Consider the following 20,245-nt stretch of genomic DNA (forward strand, 5'->3'; position numbering starts at 1 on the left):
CTCTCTCCATCTGTTTTCATGCAGGAGAAGCTGGCTCACAGCAGCAGGGAGGGGTCCGAGACCGGGGGTGGAGTGGCCCACATTAGGCCCCTCACTTTGAGGAGTGTGCCATCGCACTGACTGGTGAGGACGTGGACCGTGCCTGTGGTGACAGTGAGTTCGGCGGTGAACACCCACATGAGGATCCTGCACCACATCATCCCTCTCTCAACGCAACTGAGTGCTCTCTCTCCTGCTTTTGACTCTGCTGCCATGCACTACTTATCTCTACTTTGGTTCACAGGGAGCTCTGCCAAGCGACTGACATCCTCAGCCTGCCAGTCCCTCAGCTCCATCCACATCCTCACCTCCAGCCAAGAGGACACCTCCTCCATTGAAGAGCTGGAAATAAGCAGCCTGGAAGACCCGTCACAGCGCTTACCCACACCCTCCACCAGCGCAGAGACACACACCTCGGTGGGACCTCGATCTAGAGCAGGCTCGGGTTCACAATCTGGTGGTCACCACACGGACACATGTCCAAAGCAGCAGGAGGCAGGTTTGTGTGAGCTCTCCGGGACTCAGAGGACTGGTGGGGATCAGGCATCTGTGAGGCCCGATCAGATGACAAGCCTCTAGGTTTGGCCTTCCAACTCATCCTGGAGAGTCAGCGGAAGACATGGGAACATCACGCAGAGCTGTTAGAAGCCCTCAGCAGAGTGGCACGTGAGTCAGAGAAATGCATCCACCTCCTCGCTGATGAAGTGGTGCCCACATGTGCGCATGGAGGTCTCCATAGGAAGGGCGGCAGACGCCATGGAGACTCTGGTCCAGCAGAAGGCGGAGATGTGCACAGACCTGCACCCCATCGCGGGAGCCATGGGTGAGTTCCTGCAGTGGTAACACGAGAGGGAAACAGGGCACCTCAACATCCCTCTAGCTGCTCCTTCCCCTCGGAGTCAGGCCGGGGTCCCAGACACCCGAAGGGAGGAGGGGGCTGCAGCTGAATGCCCCGGGGCATCCACTCAGGAATCCCAGAGGCTGTCCACTCCCTCCGAGGCCCCTTTGTCTGTGACCCCCTCAACCTCGGCCCCTGTCACCGCAGAGGGAGCAGCTGGCCAATGAGTGATTCTGGAGGGAGATGTGTGTGTGGCCGGGACTTTTGGAGCCCAGTGTAAGCATCTCTCACGCACGTGGACCCTTTACAGATCACACTCACCTCAATGTCCCGAGCGTTTTCAGTGCTGCCGGCTGGGGTTTGCTTTCAGTTGTCCATCTGAGCTGAGCTGCATCTCCGTCCGCCCACTGACCACACTCCCAGGCTGCACCTGATCTCACCCACCACGACTGTCCTTTCACTTTCCATTTGGACAGCATGGTCTGGATTCGGTTCTTTGTGTGCTCCCCCGTCTTTTCCCCTCCCTCTGTCACCCATTTCCTTTCCCCATCACTGTTGAGCGCCCCCGACATGACCTTCCAACTCCCCTCCCTGACCTACCGGCCACAACCCTTTCCCTTTGGGGGTGTCCAGGTGAACATGCACATTCCCTTCCTTCCTGAAAATCCCACCCCCATCCACACTCACCTCCCGACCCTCTCCTTTCCACCCCCAGGGCCCGTATCTGCCTCCAAATCCCCACCAACCACCCTTGCCGTCCGTACTACCTCTACCGCCAAACCCTCACCCTCCCACCCTCCTGCCTCACTCAGCCCTCGGTCATTCTCACCATTCCCTCATACCACACCCACCCTCAGCTCGCTCCCCAGGAGGCAGTCATTGACCCATCAGACCCTCCCCTTGCACGTTCACCTGGACATCCCACCACCCCTCCTCCCCCCTCCGGGAACCCCTTTCCCCTCCGGACCCCTTCCCCCGCTGGAACCCCTTTGCCCCTCTCGACCCCTTCTGCCCCCTGATGCCTTGCCCTCTCTGCACTCCTCCCCCACTTCGATCTCCTTCTCTTACACCTCCCACCCCTCCTTACACCTACCTCCTCAGTTGCCCTCTTCTCCCGTTACCCCCCTCCTCCTCTGTACTTCCTACCCCCTCCCGATCTCACACCCCTGACACTTTCATTCCCTCCCTCCTAACCTCACCCCCGACACCTTAATTCCCCCACTCCCAACCTACCTTCCCCCGACAATTTTTTCTCTCCCAGTCGATCCTAGACCTTCCTCTCCCACCCACTCGACCATCATCCGTTGTGAGAATCAATGGTGACTTTCCAACTCCCGTGAGCTGCTTCACAGCAGAGCCGTGTCCATGAGAATCCACCCAGTTTGTCATGGGTGTTCCTCCAGTGTGCCGCTGCTGTCGGGCTGCAGCATCTTCTCCTCCTCGGAGTCCGCGATGTGAGCAAGGCCCTGGCGGGTATGACCCGAGTTCTGAACGTCACAGTTGTCAAGACGTGTTCTGCACCGACGTGTGTTCCCACCGATGTGGGCGGACGATCCAGCCCGGGTGGGGGCAGGTGGTATTGTATTGTGCTGATATATTATACATCACATTATGTCGCCACATTATAGGAAGGATGTGATTGCACTGGAGGGGGTGCAGAGGAGATTCACCAGGATGTTGCCTGGAATGAAACATTTAAGTTATGAAGAGAGGTTGGATAGACTTGGGTTGTTTTCATTGGAGCAGAGAAGACTGAGGGGCGACCTGATCGAGGTGTACCAGATTATGAGGGGCATGGACAGGGTGGATAGGGAGCTGCTGTTCCCCTTAGTTGAAGGGTCAGTCACAAGGGGGCATAAGTTCAAGGTGAGGGGCAGGAGGTTTAGGGGGGATGTGAGAAAAAACATTTTTACCCAGAGGGTGGTGATGGTCTGGAATGCGCTGCCTGGGAGGGTGGTGGAGGTGGGTTGCCTCACATCCTTTAAAAAGTACCCGGATGAGCACTTGGCACGTCATAACATTCAAGGCTATGGGCCAAATGCTGGTAAATGGGATTAGGTAGGTAGGTCAGGTGTTTCTCACGTGTCGGTGCAGACTCGATGGGCTGAAGGGCCTCTTCTGCACTGTGATTCTGTGATTATAATGAGGTTCCCAACGTCCGATGGCGGGAAACGTGGCCCTCCATCGACGGACTCAGTGGACGATCGCAAACTGGTTTCGTGACACTGTAAAGTTGATTTTTGGCCTTCTCGCCATACTGTCCGCTGACGCCACCAAGCACGCCCGGCACCAGCAGGCACAGAAAACCGTGGCCCGGGATTCTGCGGAGAACGGGACAGCAGGTTTGATAAAGCTGCTGAGAGACCTGTCAGTGTGTTGCTGGTTGGAAACACTCTGTCAAACCACGAGCCAATTTCCACAAATGTGCACTTGGCAGCCGGAGAGCAGTCAAGGCCAGAAACTCTTTCCAACCCCTGAACATAAAAGAGACTGAAATCAAATGTGGCACCCCTTGCTGCTGCCCCAAGTTCCATTGAACCAACACAGCAAGGGTCAGCGATTGAAACTAGATGCCTTCTTACAGTTGCCAAATGTAGCTGGGCATGTTCTGGGAGACGTTGGCGGAAGTCATGTCACAGAATCCCCGTGACGTGACGCGAATGGGTGAACCCATCCAGTGGGGGGTAAATCTAACGCCCCGGACACTAGGTACCGGGCGCTGTGCTGACAAACAGCTGCCTCGTGTACCGCTCTCCGCCAGCGGTGACCCAGGCCTGCTCCCTCGCGATGGTTACATTTACATTTGCCGACTCACGCGCGCCATCTCCGGGACCGCGGCCTGGCGCCTGCGGCTGTAGAAGCGCCAATTCCCCTGCCAGCTCACACCGCACGATGCCAGCGGGGAAAACAGGACAGGCAGTGATGTCTGTGAGCTCAGCACATGTGTGAGGCCGTGACTCAACGTGCTATGTCATCACGCTGGCCACGCCTGTGTGGGAGTGCTGCCTAACCTGCCCGCCAAACGCCAGTCAGTGAAATGGACTCTGTGGCTGCCAGGGTGGGAGCCGATTGATTAATGGGGAATCCCATCATTTTAAAATCTCCCGGACTGCTTTGGATGGCCACAGGGAGATTGGGAGTCTCCCAGCCACTCCAGGAGGACTGGTAATCCAATGCCTTCTGGTTTTCGATGAGATGTTTTCTCTGTTATCATCATTGCGGGTCTTAGATGAGGTTGTCCTTGGTCAGGATTGATAAAGGCTGCTGGAGGCAAGGCTGTCAGTAAACTTTACCTTTTATTGTGCATTCTACTAACTATGTGCAGTACAAGGCTTAGCACAGGGCTTCACACACAACTATCTCTCAGCATACTCTTGTCATGTGATCTTGCATCACTGATGATGTAGACTGTCTATTTACTTAACCCTTTACGCTAAGTTTTCCTTCAAGGTGCCAGAGGTTGAGGTTGAAGGAGTCTTAGCAAGTTGCTGCAGTTCATTTTGTATATATAAACATACGAAATAGAAGCAGAGGTAGGCCATTCAGCCCCTCGAGCCTACTCCGATCATGGCTGATCTGTTTGTGTTTCGAGTTCCACGTTTCCATCTAACCCCCAATAACCTTTGATTCCCTTGCCTGACAAGAATCTATCTACCTCCGCCTTAAAAATATTCAGTGACCCACCTTCACCACCTTCTGAGGCAGAGAGTTCCAAAGTCACAAAACCCTCTGAGAGAAAAAAATTCTCCTCATCTCTGTCTAACAATGGAAATCCCTAATTTTAAAACAGTGGCCCCTAATTCTGGACTCACTCACAAGAGGAAACATCCCTCCCACGTCCACTTTGTCAAGGCCATTCAGGATCCAATATAGTACAACAAAGTCACCCTCACTCTTCTAAACTCCAGTGGAAACAAGCCCAGCTTGTCTAACCTTTCCTCATAAGACAACCCACTTGTTCCAGGTATCAATCTGGCAAACCTCCTCTGAACCGTCTCCAATGCATTTTTATCCTTCCTTAAATAAGGAGACCAAAACTGCACACAGTATTCAAGATGCGGTCTCACCAATGCCCTGTATAACTGAAGCATAACGTCCTTGCTATTTACAGTTGCCAACCCTCTGGAATGCCTGGGAATTCCCCAGAATCGACCTCAATCTCCTGGTGGCCAAACAAAGCATTCTGGGAACACATCAACTACTGGCAAAGGCAGCCAGTACCGGCCACCAGCCAATCACAGCCCGCACCCTGATACCACCTGACCCCCCCGGAAGGCCAGGGCTGATTGCTAGCCAATCAAGCTTGCACTCGGGTACCACCTGACATACCCTATGCCTGGGACCTGCTGCTAACCAATCACAGCCTGTGTTCAGGTACTAGCTGACCTTCCCTACACCAGGAACCTACTCTCCCACCCATTGAAAAGCCCAACTCAACGTCAGCGAAGGCCACTTGACTGAAATATCTGAACGGTTTACAGATCACATGATCAGTGCCTCAATCAGTTGTGGTGATGCCCACTCGAGCTGCAGAGCTCGAGGAAAGGGCACCGATTACGAGCCACGGATTAGGCTCGGCAGAGGGCTAGACGGATAGTGATGAATTGGGATTATTAATGTTATGAGTCAGTGTCAGATTGAATTGGTGGTAACCGGGCGGACTGTGGTGCGCTGTGGATTTCTTTCCCCGGTGAAAACTGGCAGGGGAAGGAATTGTTCAGACTCAGCAGTGGAATTTAGTGGAGACAGGTTCACTCCCTCTCACTCAGTGTCAGAGTCAATGGAAACAGCCGATGTGACTCGAGACCAGGTGACCAGCTTGACGGAGAAGCTCGATGGAGCAGAGCCTGCTTCCTGTTGTATCTTTGTAGCTGCCAATCTCACACGTATTACACTGAACGTTATAAAATGTACAGCACAGAAAGAGGCCATTCGGCTCGACTAGACTGTGCCATGGCGTCACTTCTGCCAACGTCTCCCAGAATATATACAGCCAAGTTTGGCAACCCTACTAGTGTGTGGCACACAATGCAGCACTGTGCGCTGGTGGTGGAGAGAGAGAACGTTTAAGGAGCTGGATAGGCTGCCAAAAATACAGGCTGCTTTGTCCCGAATGGTGTCGAACTTCTTGAGTGTTGTGGGAGCTGCGCTCATGGAAGGTGGAGAGTATTCCAGCGCACTCCTGACTTGTGCCTTGTAGGTAGTGGACAGGCTTTGGGGAGTTGGGAAGTGAGTTCCTCGCCGCAGAATTCCCAGCCTCTGGCCCAGTCTTCTAGTCACAGGTTTCATATGGTAGAAGGAATAGAGGGGTTATTAGGAAAAACCTTTTCACCCAGAGGGTAACACATATCTGAAATTCACTGCCCGGATTGGTGGTTGATGTAAAAACCCTCAACTCATTTAAAGGTACCTGGATCTACACCTGATGTGCTGTAACCTGCAAGGCTATGGACCAAGTGCTGGAAAGTGGGATTAAAATGGGCAGATAGTTTTTTCAGCCAGTGCAGGCACGATGGGCTGAATGGCTTCTTTCTGTGCCGTAACTTTTCTATGGTTCAATGGCTGGTCCAGTTAAGTTTTGTTAATGGTAACCCCCAGGATATTGATGGTGCGGGATTCAGTGATGGTAATGCCATTGAATGTCAAGGGGTGATGGTTAGATTCTCTCTTGTTGGAGATGGTCATTGCCTGGCACTTGTGTGGCGTGAATCTTCCTTACCGCTTATCAGCCCAAGTCTGAATGTTGTCCAGGTCTAGGGACATGGACTGCTTCAGTATCTGAGGAGTCGCAAATGGTGCTGAACATTGTGCAATCATCAGCGAACATCCCCACTTCTGACCTTATGATGGAAGGAAGGTCATTGATGAAGCAGCTGAAGATGGTGGGGCCCAGGACACTACCCTGAGGAACTCCTGCAGCGATTTCCTGGGACAGAGATGATTGGCCTCCAACAACCACAACCATTTTCCTTTGTGCTAGGTCGGACCCCCACCAGCGGAGAGCTCCCCTCCTGATTCCCCTTGACTTCAATTTTGCCGGGGCTCTTGATGCCATCCGTGGTCAAATTCTGCCTTGATGTCAAGGGCAGTAACATTCACTTCACCTTTAGAATTTAGATGATTTTTTGCCATGTTTGGTCGAAGGATCAATTAGGTCTGGAGTGGCAGAACCCAAACTGAGTACTGGTGAGCACGTTATTGGTGTTTAAGTGTTGCCTGATAGCACTGTCAATGGCACCTTCCAGCACTTTGCATCGGTAATTTTTAAAAATTCATTCATGGGATATGGGCTTCGCTGGCTGGGCCATCATTTATTGCCCATCCCTAACTGCCCTTGAGAAGGTGGTGGTGAGCTGCCTTCTTGAACTGTTGCAGTCCATGTGGTGTAGGTACACCCACAGTGCTGTTAGGAACAGAGTTCCAGGATTTTGACCCAGCGACAGTGAAGTAACAACGATATACTTCCTTTTGGCTTCCGTCAACTCCTGTAGAAGTCTCTCGAGATGCTCAGCACCTTCCCGAATGCTGCTTTTGGGCAGTCGTGGGCCATGGATTCCCACGAGGAGGTGGGAATGTTGGATCCCTTCAGGGATGCTAAGAAAACATCCCTAAAGCGTTTCCTCTGTCCTCCTGGGAGTCTCCTGCCACGATGAAGTGCGGAATGGAGCAGTTGTATTAGGGTCTTGTGTCAGGCATATGAACAACATTACCCTCCCAGTGAAGCTGATTTTGGATGATTAGTGCTTCAATGCTAGCAATGTTGGCTTGGGGGAGGATGCTGACATTAGGTGAGCAGCAGTGATCACACACCAGGCATCATGCGTTTACCAACTTTCACAGGCCACGAAGAACAGGAATATGTTCCAACACATGGAGAGCACCGTCTGAGGAAGCAAAGTCTAAATACCTTTGTTCAAGGGCTTTATGAGCACCCTGAATGTTTTATAATCTCAGATATTGCAAGTTCTGGCACCATATTTCTTTTTGGCCTAACTAACATTTTGGATCAATCCTATCACTGGAACAGTTTACCCTCAGCATCTAATGAAAGTGGGAACGGTGAGGTGGAGCTTGTTCAGAAGTGTTTCAACTGCAGGGTTTTATTAGAAAAAAAACACTTACCATTTCACGACCTTTTTTTTTTGGAGCAGGAATCATGCCTCAAAGATCGGTCAGATAGGCCGGGCCCACCATATAAAAAAAGACCAGGAGGATTTAAAGGGGCCTCGCAGCTGTTGGCATTCAGCAACAGGGCGGCCATTGCTATCTCTGAGCTCGCAACCTTGAAACTTCAGTTCACGACCCCACTGGGTGTGGTGACCCACAGATTGAGAAGCCCTGCAATAGGCCTCGGTGCCTGCACCTGGGAAGCGGGATTTTAAAAAAAAACAAACGAGGCCGAAGTTTCTCTTCACCATTTTAGTGTCCAGTGTCTGGACACTGTCTGCTGAAAACTAGACTGGATGGAGCTAGGCTGTGACCACCCCCTCCCCCATTCAAACTATCTCAGTGATCACCTGGGCAAGGGGGCCTTCCATTTAGCAGTCGGTGTCTGTGGGAGAAAAAGGGGAGTTTTTGCTTAAAAATGCCAGAAGTACAGGTTAGTGAGCTTCTGGAATGTGTTGTGGGTTCTGACTCTGTTGGAACCTACCCACAGGACTATGGATTTAGTGCAGGGATATGGGATTAGGCTGGGAGGCTCTTCATTGGCCAGCACAGACGTGATGGGCTGAATGGTCTCCTCTTGCCTTTTAAAGTTACTATGACAACTAATTCCAGACTTTTATCAAATTCAAATTTCACCATCTGCCCTGGTGGGATTTAAACCTGGGTCCCCAGAGCATTACCCTGGGTTACTGGTCCAGTGACAATATCACTATGCCACTGGAGAAGCGTCAGGACCAGAGGGGGGAGGGGTAGGGGGGGAGGAGTGGGGGGGAGGGGCAGGGGGGGAGGGGCAGGGGGGGAGGGGCGGGGGGGTGGAGGGGCAGGGGGTTGGTGGGGTAGGGGGGGTGGAGGGTGCAAGTATTTAGTCACAATCTTCTAGCCATCTTGGTACAGACAAGCCCGACAGATCAACTGGTCTTTTCCTGTCTGTGAACCTTGTATGTTTGTCTGTAAATACTTCATGTAAATGGCCCAGATACAGACAGGAGATACTAATCCCTTCCTCCCTTCCCCAACTCCTGTGGCTGTTGGAAGTGATGATGCCAAGCGCTTGCGTAGAGGGAGTGCCATCGCTTCCTGCATCCATGCCACGTTCACAAGGGCAACTTGTTTTAAAGAGTGAGGGAGCAGATGTCACCAGTTACTCATGCCTAGGATTTCCAAAGACACATTTTTTTTTAGGTTGGGGTTCTCAGTACTGGCTGGAAGGAGGTCAGCGGTGAAATGAGATGGGCGGTGTGCAGTGAAGCTGAATCACTTCACGGGAAGACGTCATTAACCTCAGGGAGTTTTACTGATCTTGTCATTTCAGCTGTGTACTTTAATTAAACTGTCTCGTGTTAGTCTGACTAAGAAACTCCCGCAACCTCCGATTGCAGCCTTTTCAATAGCCTTCTGGAGGAGAATGCCACATTTATTTAATGCATTCGCTAGAGTTTTGTGCTGAAGTTAAACATTCCTTTATATTTTTCCAGTAATGACTGCCCTCGAGAGTAACCTTTCCTCATTAACCCCTCTCCTTCTCCACCCCCTCATGCTCTCAGGGTATATTCTCACAGCTGCTCGAGTGCTTTGTGGAAATGGTCATTCCTGTGTGACCCCAGACAGTGCAGACTATTTAGCTTTCGACAATGTCACAACGAAGCCCAAATATCCACAAAGACTCACTAAAGAGCAACAAGCAAAAGCAACCCTAAATGACTCGGCACCTATGTCAATGAGGTACAGAGGACAGAGCTCCTCTATTGCAACAGTGAGTATACATCGAAAAGTACCTAATTGACTGTAAAGCAAGTTGGGACTTCCTGAGGGTGTGAAAAGCGCTATATCAATGAAAGTCTTTCTTTTCTGCTGTTGCCACAGTTTGGAGCAGGGCTTGAACTGGGAAATTCTGGTCTTCAAGGCCGCATGTTCCACCAGTTCCTACTGAGTTACTGAATGCACCTCAAATACATCTTGGCAGAATGAGTCACTAGGGTACGTGTGTGTGAAAACTCTTGTATTTTCCATTACACCCTGGGCAGGCCACCCCACGGGGACAAAAAGGAAACCCATTACTCAACAAAGGAATGAAAAACTTGCATTTAAGTGAGTCAGGAGATTATGGGTTCAAGCCCCACCCCGGAGACTGAGCACAACATCCCAGGCTGACATTCCCGCACCATACTGAGGGAATGCTGCACTGTTGGAGGTGCCGTCTTTCAGGCGAGACTTTTAAACAGAAGCCATGTCCGCCCTCTCAGGCGGATGCAAATGATCCGGTGGCACTATTCCGAAGAAGAGCAAGGGAGTTATCCCCGTGCCCTGGCCAATAATTATTCCTCCAACAGCACCTGAAGTGGATTATCCAGCCGCTGCCACATTGCTGTTTGTGGGAGCTTGTTGTGAGCTTGGCTGTCGCATTCCCTACATAGTGTCTACACTTCGAAAGCACATAACAAGGGTGGGAATTTTAAAATCGAGGTGTATGGCTCAATGTAGACAATATAGGTCAGCAAGCACAGAGGTGATGGGTGAATGGCAAATGGGACTTGGTGCGAGTTAGGATCCATGTCATCTAGTTTTAGATGAGTTCAAGGTTTCAAAGGGCAGGATGTGGGAGACCAGCCAGGAGTGAGTTCGAACAGTCAACAAGAGAACAACTGCAATTTCCTCTTGGACAAAGATTCCACCATTTCACAAATTAATGCAGCCTCCCCTCCCCCCAACAGGAGCTGTGCTTAGGGTAGGCATTGAGATATGACAGAAGGGGATGAGGGAGCCTAGCATGAATCTTTTATTGTGAGAGACTGAAAGGAAGATGATTAGGAACTCTTTGTCTAATGCACCGAGACTTGAAAACTAGGTCATCGGGTAATTAATGACGAGACTCCATTTTAAGCCAAACAGGGATCAGCCAATTGAAAAAATTCAGGAAATTAAGAGCCAGCATGATCTGTTTTCCAATAATTCTAGCTAAATTCTCAGGAGATCTGTGAGCAAGTGATAAATACCTAAAGGAAAATGGGGCAAAACATGTTCAGTTCCCTTGTTGAGGAAGATTGCAAGCAGCAAATATGAACCACCAGTTGAAAAATCACTTTCAGATTCATTTTGCTGCTTTTAATAACAACAGAATTATCATTCGGACTTAAAAACGCTGAAAACATTGCAAAATCGACAGCTGACTATCTAATTGTTCAGCACCTCTTCATTCTTTAACAATAGCCGGTTGTTGCTGACAGTTTGCAGCAGAACAATAATGAGCTTCACCGCACTCAGGTACAGGCAGACAGAGAGACAAGAGCTATGTGAGGGTGACCTGGTTTTGTGATGTTGGTTGAGGGATAACTGGGGAGAACTCCCCTGCTTTTCTTCAAAATAGTGTAGAGGGATCTCTTCAGTCCACCTGAGCGTGCAGACAGGTTTAACATCTCATCCAAATATAGTAGAGCATTACCTCATTACAGTCCCTCCCATAGTGCAGCAATCCCTCAGTACCGCTCCTTGGACAGCATGACGCTCCTTAGGCACTGCTGCTCCAACAGTGCAGCATCCTTCTATATTGCTACTCCAGCAATGCAGTGCACTCGTAGTACTGACCTGCCGACAGTGCGGCATTCCCTCAGCATCAATCGTTTGACAGTGCAGCACTCCCTCAGTACTGACCCTCTGACAGGGCAGTGCTCCCTCAGAACTGACCCTCCAACAGTGCGGCGCTCTCTCAGTATCAATCCTTCAGCAGTGCAGCACTCCCTCAGTACAGGCCTTCCGACAGTGCATCACCCCCTCAGCACTGATCCTCCGACAGTGCAGCACTCCCTCAGTACTGACCCTCTGACAATCCGGTGCTCCCTCAGCGCTGACACTCTGACAGTGCAGTGCTCCCTTAGTACTGACCTTACAACAGTGTAGCACTCCCTCAGTACTGACCCTCCGATAGTCTGGTGCTCCCTCAGTACTGACCCCTTACAGTATAGTACTCCCTCAGTACGCATCCTCCAACAGTGTAGCACTCCCTCAGTACTGACCCTCCGATAGCCTGGTGCTCCCTCAGTACTGACCCCTTACAGTATAGTACTCCCTCAGAACGCATCCTCCAACAGTGCAGCACTCCCTCAGTACGGACCCTCTGACAGTGCAGCGCTCCCTCAGTACTGACCCCTTACAGTGTAGTACTCCCTCAGTATGCACCCTCCAACAGTGCAGCGCTCCCTCAGTGCGGACCCTTTAACGGTACAGCACTCCCTCAGTACTGACCCTCCGATAGTGCATCACTCCCTCAGTACTGGTCCTCTCAGTAGAAAAATTCCTCAGAAGCTGCTCCCACTCATCCAATATTACTCTGGTGAAAAAGTGCGGAACCTGCTTTCTGATGCATTTGTGGCAGAGTGGGAACAACTCAGAGGGAGTTCCCAGCCTGTAGAATTCGGATCGAGAAGGTGTAATTACACTTCTGTTTAAATTTATTTCCTGTGCACTGAATTATTAATGTGGAAAAGCTTCTTTTAGGAACTGCAATATTTATAATGACATTACTCACTGAAGTGTCTTCTGAACAGGAAGCTAAGATGTTGTCCACGAACGGGTTCCATTTAATGTCCAGTACGTTTCCCTGGTGACCACAGACTTTTGGGTAAAGAGGGTCAATTCGGCCAGTCTAAGGGAGAAAAAGAAAGGGTGATTATTCCAGAACTGATTCTATGAAAGATTTTGCATTTATGTAACGCCTTTCACATCCTCAGGACATCACAGAATTCTTTACAGCCAATCAAGTACTCTTGAACTGTGGTCACTGTTGTAATGTAGGCAAAACAGCAGCCAATTTGTGCACAGCAAACTCCAATAAGAGGCAATGTATTAATGACCATGTTTTAGTGATGCTGATTGAGGGATAAATATCAGCCAGGCTGACAGGGAGAACCCCTCCTTCTTCTTTGAAATAGTGTCTGGGATCTTTTACAAACGCCCGGAAGGTCAGATGGGGCCCTCAGTTTAATGTTGCATCCAAAACAGCACCTACAGCGGCGCAGCACTCCCTCAGGTCTGCACATAAGTGTCAGCCTTGATTACGCACTCAAGTTCCTGGTGTAGGTCTTGAACGCACAACCTTCTGACTCAGACCCTGGAATGCTACCCACTGAGACACAGCTGAAACCTAAGAGTAGATTTTTGTTTCTAAAGCAGGCAGCAGGTGCAATTTCCCTGTAAAATCTATTCGGAAAAAGGCTGGAGTTAAATTGGCTTCAGGCATGTTGGCTGCTCCACCGAGGATAACCTCGCTCCCCACCCGGGGATAATCCTCCCCTCCCCCTAGGGATAACCACCCCTCCTCCCCCTGGGGATAAACGCCCCTCCCCCCCCCCCCTAGGAATAGCACCCACCACCCTACATTTTTTCAAGATAGTCACATGGGGCCTTTTGTCTGCTTACGGGGAGGCGATGGTGAGGTGGTATTGTTGCTAGGCTAATAACCCAGAGACCCAGGGTAATGCTCTGGGGACCTGGGTTTGAATCCTGCCACAGCAGATGGTGGTATTTTGAATTCAATTTAATTTGAATAAAAACCTGGAATTAAAAATCTAATGATCTAAAAAAAATCAATTGTTGTAAAAACCCATCTGGTTCACTAATGTCCCTTAGGTCATCCTTACCTGGTCTGGCCTACGTGTGACTCCAGACCCACAGCAATGTGGCGGACTCTGAAATGGCCTAGAAAGCCGCTCAGTTGTAACAAACTGCTACAAAGTCACAAAAAAAAAGGGAACAAAACTGGACGGACCACCCGGCATTGACCTAACCCTTCATTGTCGCCAAGTCAAAATATTGGAACTCCCTTCCTAACAGCCCTGTGCATGTACCGACACAACATGGACTGCACCACCACCTTCTCAGGGGCAACTAGGGACGGGCAATAAATGCTGACCCAGCCAGCGAAGACCACATCCCATTAATGAGTTAAAAAAAAAACTTGAGAGGGCAGACGTTTAATGTTTCATCTGAAAGTTGGGCCCAAGAAGGGAAGATCAAAATTTGTCAAAAAATAGTTAATTATACAAATCCTGTGCCTCTGAAAGTAACTTTTTAAAAGGAATGCAGCAGGGAAAGGAATGATCAGTGTGTTTATAGGGACGAACGCTGGGGATTTGCAATGAAACGTGTTGTTGCAGACTCTGATGCCAGGTGGAGCCAAAGAGCTGGAGTTAGTCAGGGTGTTGCTGGGAGTCAGTGCAGCAGAAACAAGGCAAAACTCTCAAATTAGGTGGGGACTAACACATTTGGAAGTGGATTGGCCCCACCCAATCGATCTCAACGCAAGCAGAGTGCATAACCCGCAGCTGATTCGTTACAGCCAGCTTTATCTTCAAGGTTTCGCCCTCTAATCCAATCCTTTCTTCACTCCCAATAGTGTCACTTCCTCAGCAACCCTCTCCAACCCCAGGGTTGGTATCAGAACCTGCTGCACATCACACATCAGGAACAATGAAATGCCCCACTTGTGTATTCTGGCCAGGGCAGACAGCCAGCCACCGGCATATTTTATGACTGTGACACAGTCGGACGACAGACACAACTTGGGGAGGGAGGGGTTGTGTAGGTAAATTGGGGGGGTGGGGGGGGGTGGTGGGCGGGGAGGTGGGGGTGGGGGGGGGGGGGGAGGTGGGGGCGAGAGTGGAGAATGGAGACTGGGCATGAGAGGGGGGAGGGAGGGGGATAGCAATGAGGCTTAAGGGGGCAATAGGGATAGGTCACAGCACTGCGGAGAGGGTGAGGGAGAGGGAGGGACAGGGCATGGGTTATGGGGGGGAGGGGGAGGGTTATGGTGGGGGGGGGTAGGGTCAGGAGTTGGGGAGGGGCAGGGGATTTGACCATGACTCCAGTTCTGAGCTTAATGTTGGCACCATCGAAAACTATAAACATAAAAATAAATGGAATCCTCGCTCCTCAGTTCAGGAGCTGCTTCATTTTTTGATTTCAGGGAGAGAGCAGTTGTTTTGTTTTTAAAGTGTAGATTTTTGTGAAGGGAATTTTTTTCTTCCGCCAAGGATGAGACAACTTGGTGCGTGAGGGGAGAACATTTCTCCTGAATTACCATTTTCTCCATCCTGCACTCTGGGGTCAGGCTCAGGTCAGACATGGGTTAAAGCTCTCACCTTAATGCTCCAGCAATGTGCATGAATGAAAACCTCATGAGAGGTCCTGTGTGGTAATCTGAGGTGCAGTACTCCTTTAAGAGAATGGAAGCAGATTGACCACGTGACTGTGGTCATTAATCAGTAGTTTTAGAATGGGTTTTGGTTTGAGAAGCACACACGTGTTAGTGCTCCGTCACTAATGTGAATAAGCAGCATGTGTTTCAGTTTACAGTGTTCTCTTTGTCCACATCATCTTGATTACTACTCACTTATCAGTAGATAGGCGTGCAACTGCGTCCGCTGAACAGGCGACCCGATAGAAGGAACATAACATCCGGCCACTGCTCAGTGAGCGACACTTTGTTCCAGATCCCACCCTGAACTAAGTTCTCTATAAGAACACTCTCCTCATACATTCTGTTTTAAAAAGTATTGCCGCAAGACACCTAACACTCTGCTAAACCTAAACAGGGAGCCCTCTAATGTTCAACTACAAGAACAACAGCCTGTATTTTTAACGTGTGTTTAACAGAATAAAATGCCCCAAAGGTGCTTCACAGGAGCATTATTGTTGGATCCTTGGTCACTGGTTTAGTTGGACCAATGGATCTGGGTTGCATGCTTGTTTTGGGATGACCGGGTTGGTACTATAGATATAGCAGATCAGCAGACGGTTCTTATGTAGAACACATTCCATTTATTTACAAAGGAACTCAGCAGCTACACTTGTACACTTTCAACTAAAACCAAGTCTCTGCATTACAGACTCTTACCCTAGACTACTAACCACTGACTACAGACTATTAAGGTAGCCTGTGCTACTCTGTTATTGGATAATAAGATCAAGTGATCTTCTATTATAATATCAGATTACCAGATGGGGAAGTGGTGGTGTCACTGGGCTGGTATTCCAAAGACCTCTTGGGGACCTGGGTTCAAATCCCACCATGGCAGATAGCAGAATTTGTAATTCAATAAATATCTGGAATTAAAAGTCTAATAATGACCATGAAACCCATCTGGTTCACTAATACCCTTTAGGGGCATCCTTACCTGGTTGGGTTAGGTCTTAAAAATGCCCTCTGGACAAGAGGGCAGCACCCAAAAAAAATAATTCCTCCCCTTTTACTCAGAAATACATATTAAAATTTTTCTCAAAATATCAAATTATTTACCCAGATCAGTAATTTACAAATTCAGTCTTTCTGTGTGTAGAACGTCTCAGCTCAACAGCTTCAGGTGTTTTGTGAGGAACCTGCTTTATTTGGCGTTGTCTGAACATCAGGTTCTTTAGTGGGCACCTGAACATCTGTTTCCTCAACTCTTGCAGGCACAGCCGATCCTTCAGGCACATCTGTACTCAGCTGCTTTCTTTCAACAGGAGATGTTGACACAGTCGTGAACATTGGAGGAATCATTTCCTGATACTTTGTTTTTCTCCTCCTTATATGATCTATATGTCTCTGTATGATTCGGGTCTTCCACTTTCACGTGGTAAGAAAGAGATCCAGTCACTGCACTTACTTCACCTGATAACCAGTTAGGTCTATCACCACAATTTTTCACATACACCGCCTCTCCTACAGTAAACTTTCTGTCACAACTATGCCAGTCATGTACAATTTTCTGACTTCCCTGATTCCTTTCTACCTCCCCCCACCATCCTAAATTTGGCGTTACTACGCTCAGTCTCATTCTGAGACAGCGATTTATCAACAATTCTGCAGGTGTGACACCTGTTGTCGTGTGAGGGGTAGTTCTATAATGGAAAAGAAAACGTTCTAACTTGGTCGCTATGGAGTCTCCAGTTAATTTCTTCACACCATTTTTGAATGTTTGAATTGCTCGCTTGGCCAGTCCATTCGAAGAAGGGTGGTATGGTGAAGTTTTTACATGAGTAATACCATTGAGGCTGATAAACCATTGAAACTCAGCGCTCATAAATGCCGGGCTGTTGTCTGATACAACCTCTTCTGGTAGTCCATTGATGGCGAAACTTTGACATAGCCTGTCAGTTGTAGCAAAAGATATTGGTGACTTCACCTCATATATATCCACTCATTTTGAGTGAGCATCAGCAAAAATAAGAAATATTGTTCTCATAAAAGGTCCCATATAGTCACTATGCAATTGCACCCATGGCCTTCCTGGCCACTCCCATGGGTGTAACAGAACTGTTGGAGGTAACTTTTGCACTTGCTGACACTGCATAAAACTTTTCACTAAGCTCTCTATTTCTTCATCCATTCCAGGCCACCATAGATAGCTGCGTGCTATGGTCTTCATTCCAGAAATACCTGGATTTGCGCTATGTGGTTCAGTCAACAAAGGCTTTCGTCCTTTTGGAGGAACAATCACTCGAGCTCCCCACAATAAGATACCCTCCTGGCTGGTTATCTCATATCTTTTGTGAAAATACGGTTTCATTTAATCAGATTCCTGTTCTTATGACCAATCTAGAAGAATTTGTTCTCATACCCTGTATAAGACTGGGTCTCGACTTGTCCAATCTCTGATCTGCCTAGCACATACCGGGGATGAATCTAAGAAGTTCAATAATAAAACGAGTTCTTGAGGGACCGGAACATCCTCATCGTTTTCTTTCAAAGGCAAACGACTAAGTGCATCAGCGTTTGCAATCTGATTCCCAGGCCTGTGGATGAAAGTATACTCATACGCTGCCAGAATCAATGCCCATCTCTGTATTCTTGCTGAGCATATGGGTGGCGTAGCCTTGTCCTCACTGAACAATCCTAGCAAAGGCTTGTGATCCAAAATGAAAGTAAAATGACGACTGTGTACATACTGGTGATATTTCTTGACACCAAAGATGATTGACAAGCCTGCTTTTTCTATCTGTGGGTATCCCTTTTCTGCTGCATTGAGCATTCTTGATAGGTACCCAGTAGGTTGTTCTGAACCATAAGACCATAAGACTTAGGAGCAGAAGTAGGCCATTTGGCCCATTGAGTCTGCTCTGCCATTTAATGAGATCATGGCTGACCTGATAACCCTCAACTCCACTTTCCTGCCTTTTCCCCATAACCCTTGATTCCCTTACTGATAAAAAATCTGTCCATCTCTGTCTTGAATATACTTAATGACCCAGCTTCTATAGCCCTCTGTGGTAAAGAATTCCACAGGTTAACCACCCTCTGAGAGAAGAAATTCCTCCTCATCTCTGTTTTAAATGGGCGACCCCTTACTCTGAGATTATGCCCTCTGGTTCTAGACTCTCCCACAAGGGGAAACAACCTCTCAGCATCTACCCTGTCAAGCCCCCTAAGAATCTTACATGTTTCAATAAGGTCGCCGCTCATTCTTCTCAACTCCAATGAGTACAGGCCCAACCTACTCAACCTCTCCTAATAAGAAAATCCCTCCATACCCAGGACCAATCTAGTGAACCTTCTCTGGACTGCTTCTAATGCCAGTATATCTTTCCTTAGATAAGGGGACCAAAACTGTTCACAGTGTTACACTAGTGCCTTGTGTAGTTTTAGCAAGACTTCCCTAATTTTATACTCCATTCCCTTTGAAATAAAGGCCAACATTCTATTTGCCTTTCCTAATACCTGTTGAACTTGTATGTTAGCTTTTTGGGATTGATGCACAAGGACTCCCAAACCCCTCTGTGCTGCAGCTTTCTGCAGTCTTTCTCCATTTGAATAATATTCAGCTCCTCTATTCTTCCTGCCAAAGTGCATAGCCTCACATTTTCCCACATTATATTCCATATACCATTTTTCTGCCCACTCACTAAACCTGTCTATATCCTTCTGTAGACTCCTTGTGTCGTCCACACCACTTGCCTTCCCATCTATTTTTGTATCATCCACAAATTTAGCGATAGTACATTCACTTCCCTCATCCAAGTCATTAATATATATTGTAAATAATTGAGGCCCCAGCACCGATCCCTGTGGCACTCCACTAGTTGCAGGTTGCCATCCTGAAAATGCCCCCCTTATCCCAAATCTCTATCTTCTATTAGTTAGCCAATCCTCCATCCATGCTAATATACTACCCCTAATACCATGAGCTCTTATCTTATTAAGTAGCCTTACACGTGGTACCTTATCAAATGCCTTTTGGAAATCCAAATATATTACATCTTCTGGTTCCCCTTTATCTATCCTGCTTATTACCTCCTCAAAGAATTCTAATAAATTTGTCAGGCATGATTTCCCCTTCATGAAGCCATGCTGACTCTGCTTGATTAGATTATGTATTTCTAAATGCTTTGCTATTACATCCTTTATAATAGACTCTAACATTTTCCCAATGACAGATGTTAAAGCTAACTGGCCTATAGTTACCTGTTTTTCGTCTCCCTCCCTTTTTGAATAAGGGTGTTACATTGGCATTTTTTCAAACCTCTGGGACTTTTCCAGAATCTAAGGGTTCTTGGAAGATTACTACCAGTGCATCCACTATCTCTGTAGCCACTTCCTTTAATATCCTAGGATGCAACCCATCAGGTCCAGGGCACTTATTGGCCTTTAGCCCCATTAGTTTCCCTAGTGCTTTTTCTCTAGTGATAGTTATTGTATTTATTTCCTCCCCCTTTTTTGCCCCTTGATTATTTAGTATTGGCCATTCGATGAAAGATCACTGCTCCCACTCCATAAGTAGATGCGTCACATATCAGAACTAACTTTTTTCTTTGGTCAAAATGTACTAATAGGGTGGATGAATACAACAGCTGTTTCACTTTTGTGAAAGCTTCTTTCTGTGGTGTTTGCCAAGACCAGTGTTGGTTTTTCTTGAGTAGGTAATAAAAGGGCGCCAGTTCTGTCAACAAATTAGGAAAAAGGTGTCCATAGTAATTGATCATCCCGAGAATGATTTGAGCTCGGAGGTGTTCCTTGGTGCTGGTGCCTCTTTAATGGCTCTCACTTTTTCTTCAACTGGGTGGAGGCCCTGTTCATCTACCCTGTGACCTAAATAGACAACCGCTTTCGCTTGGAATGTGCACTTCTCTTTTTTTAAACGCACTCCCGCCCGTGAAAAATGCTTCAAAACTTCTTGCAAGTTTTCCAAATGTTCCTTTTTAGTGAGTCCTGTCACCAGAACATCATCTAAC

General features: G+C 48.3%; 1 protein-coding gene across 5 annotated transcripts in view; it reads right to left on the reverse strand.

Moving 5' to 3' along the window:
* coro2ba (coronin, actin binding protein, 2Ba) overlaps positions 1-20,245 on the reverse strand; it is a 169,390-nt gene that overhangs the window by 39,025 nt on the left and 110,120 nt on the right. For 4 of the 5 annotated variants that reach the window (XM_078530063.1, XM_078530061.1, XM_078530060.1 and 1 more), the window contains exon 3: positions 12,567-12,683. In XM_078530063.1, coding sequence (XP_078386189.1) covers positions 12,567-12,683 — 117 coding nt within the window. Of the gene's footprint in view, positions 1-12,566; positions 12,684-16,982; positions 17,156-20,245 lie in introns of those variants that run through there. The other variant, XM_078530066.1, reaches the window with a different exon arrangement.

Source organism: Cetorhinus maximus, chromosome 26, assembly GCF_964194155.1.
Source record: "Cetorhinus maximus chromosome 26, sCetMax3.hap1.1, whole genome shotgun sequence".
Lineage (NCBI taxonomy): Eukaryota > Metazoa > Chordata > Chondrichthyes > Lamniformes > Cetorhinidae > Cetorhinus > Cetorhinus maximus.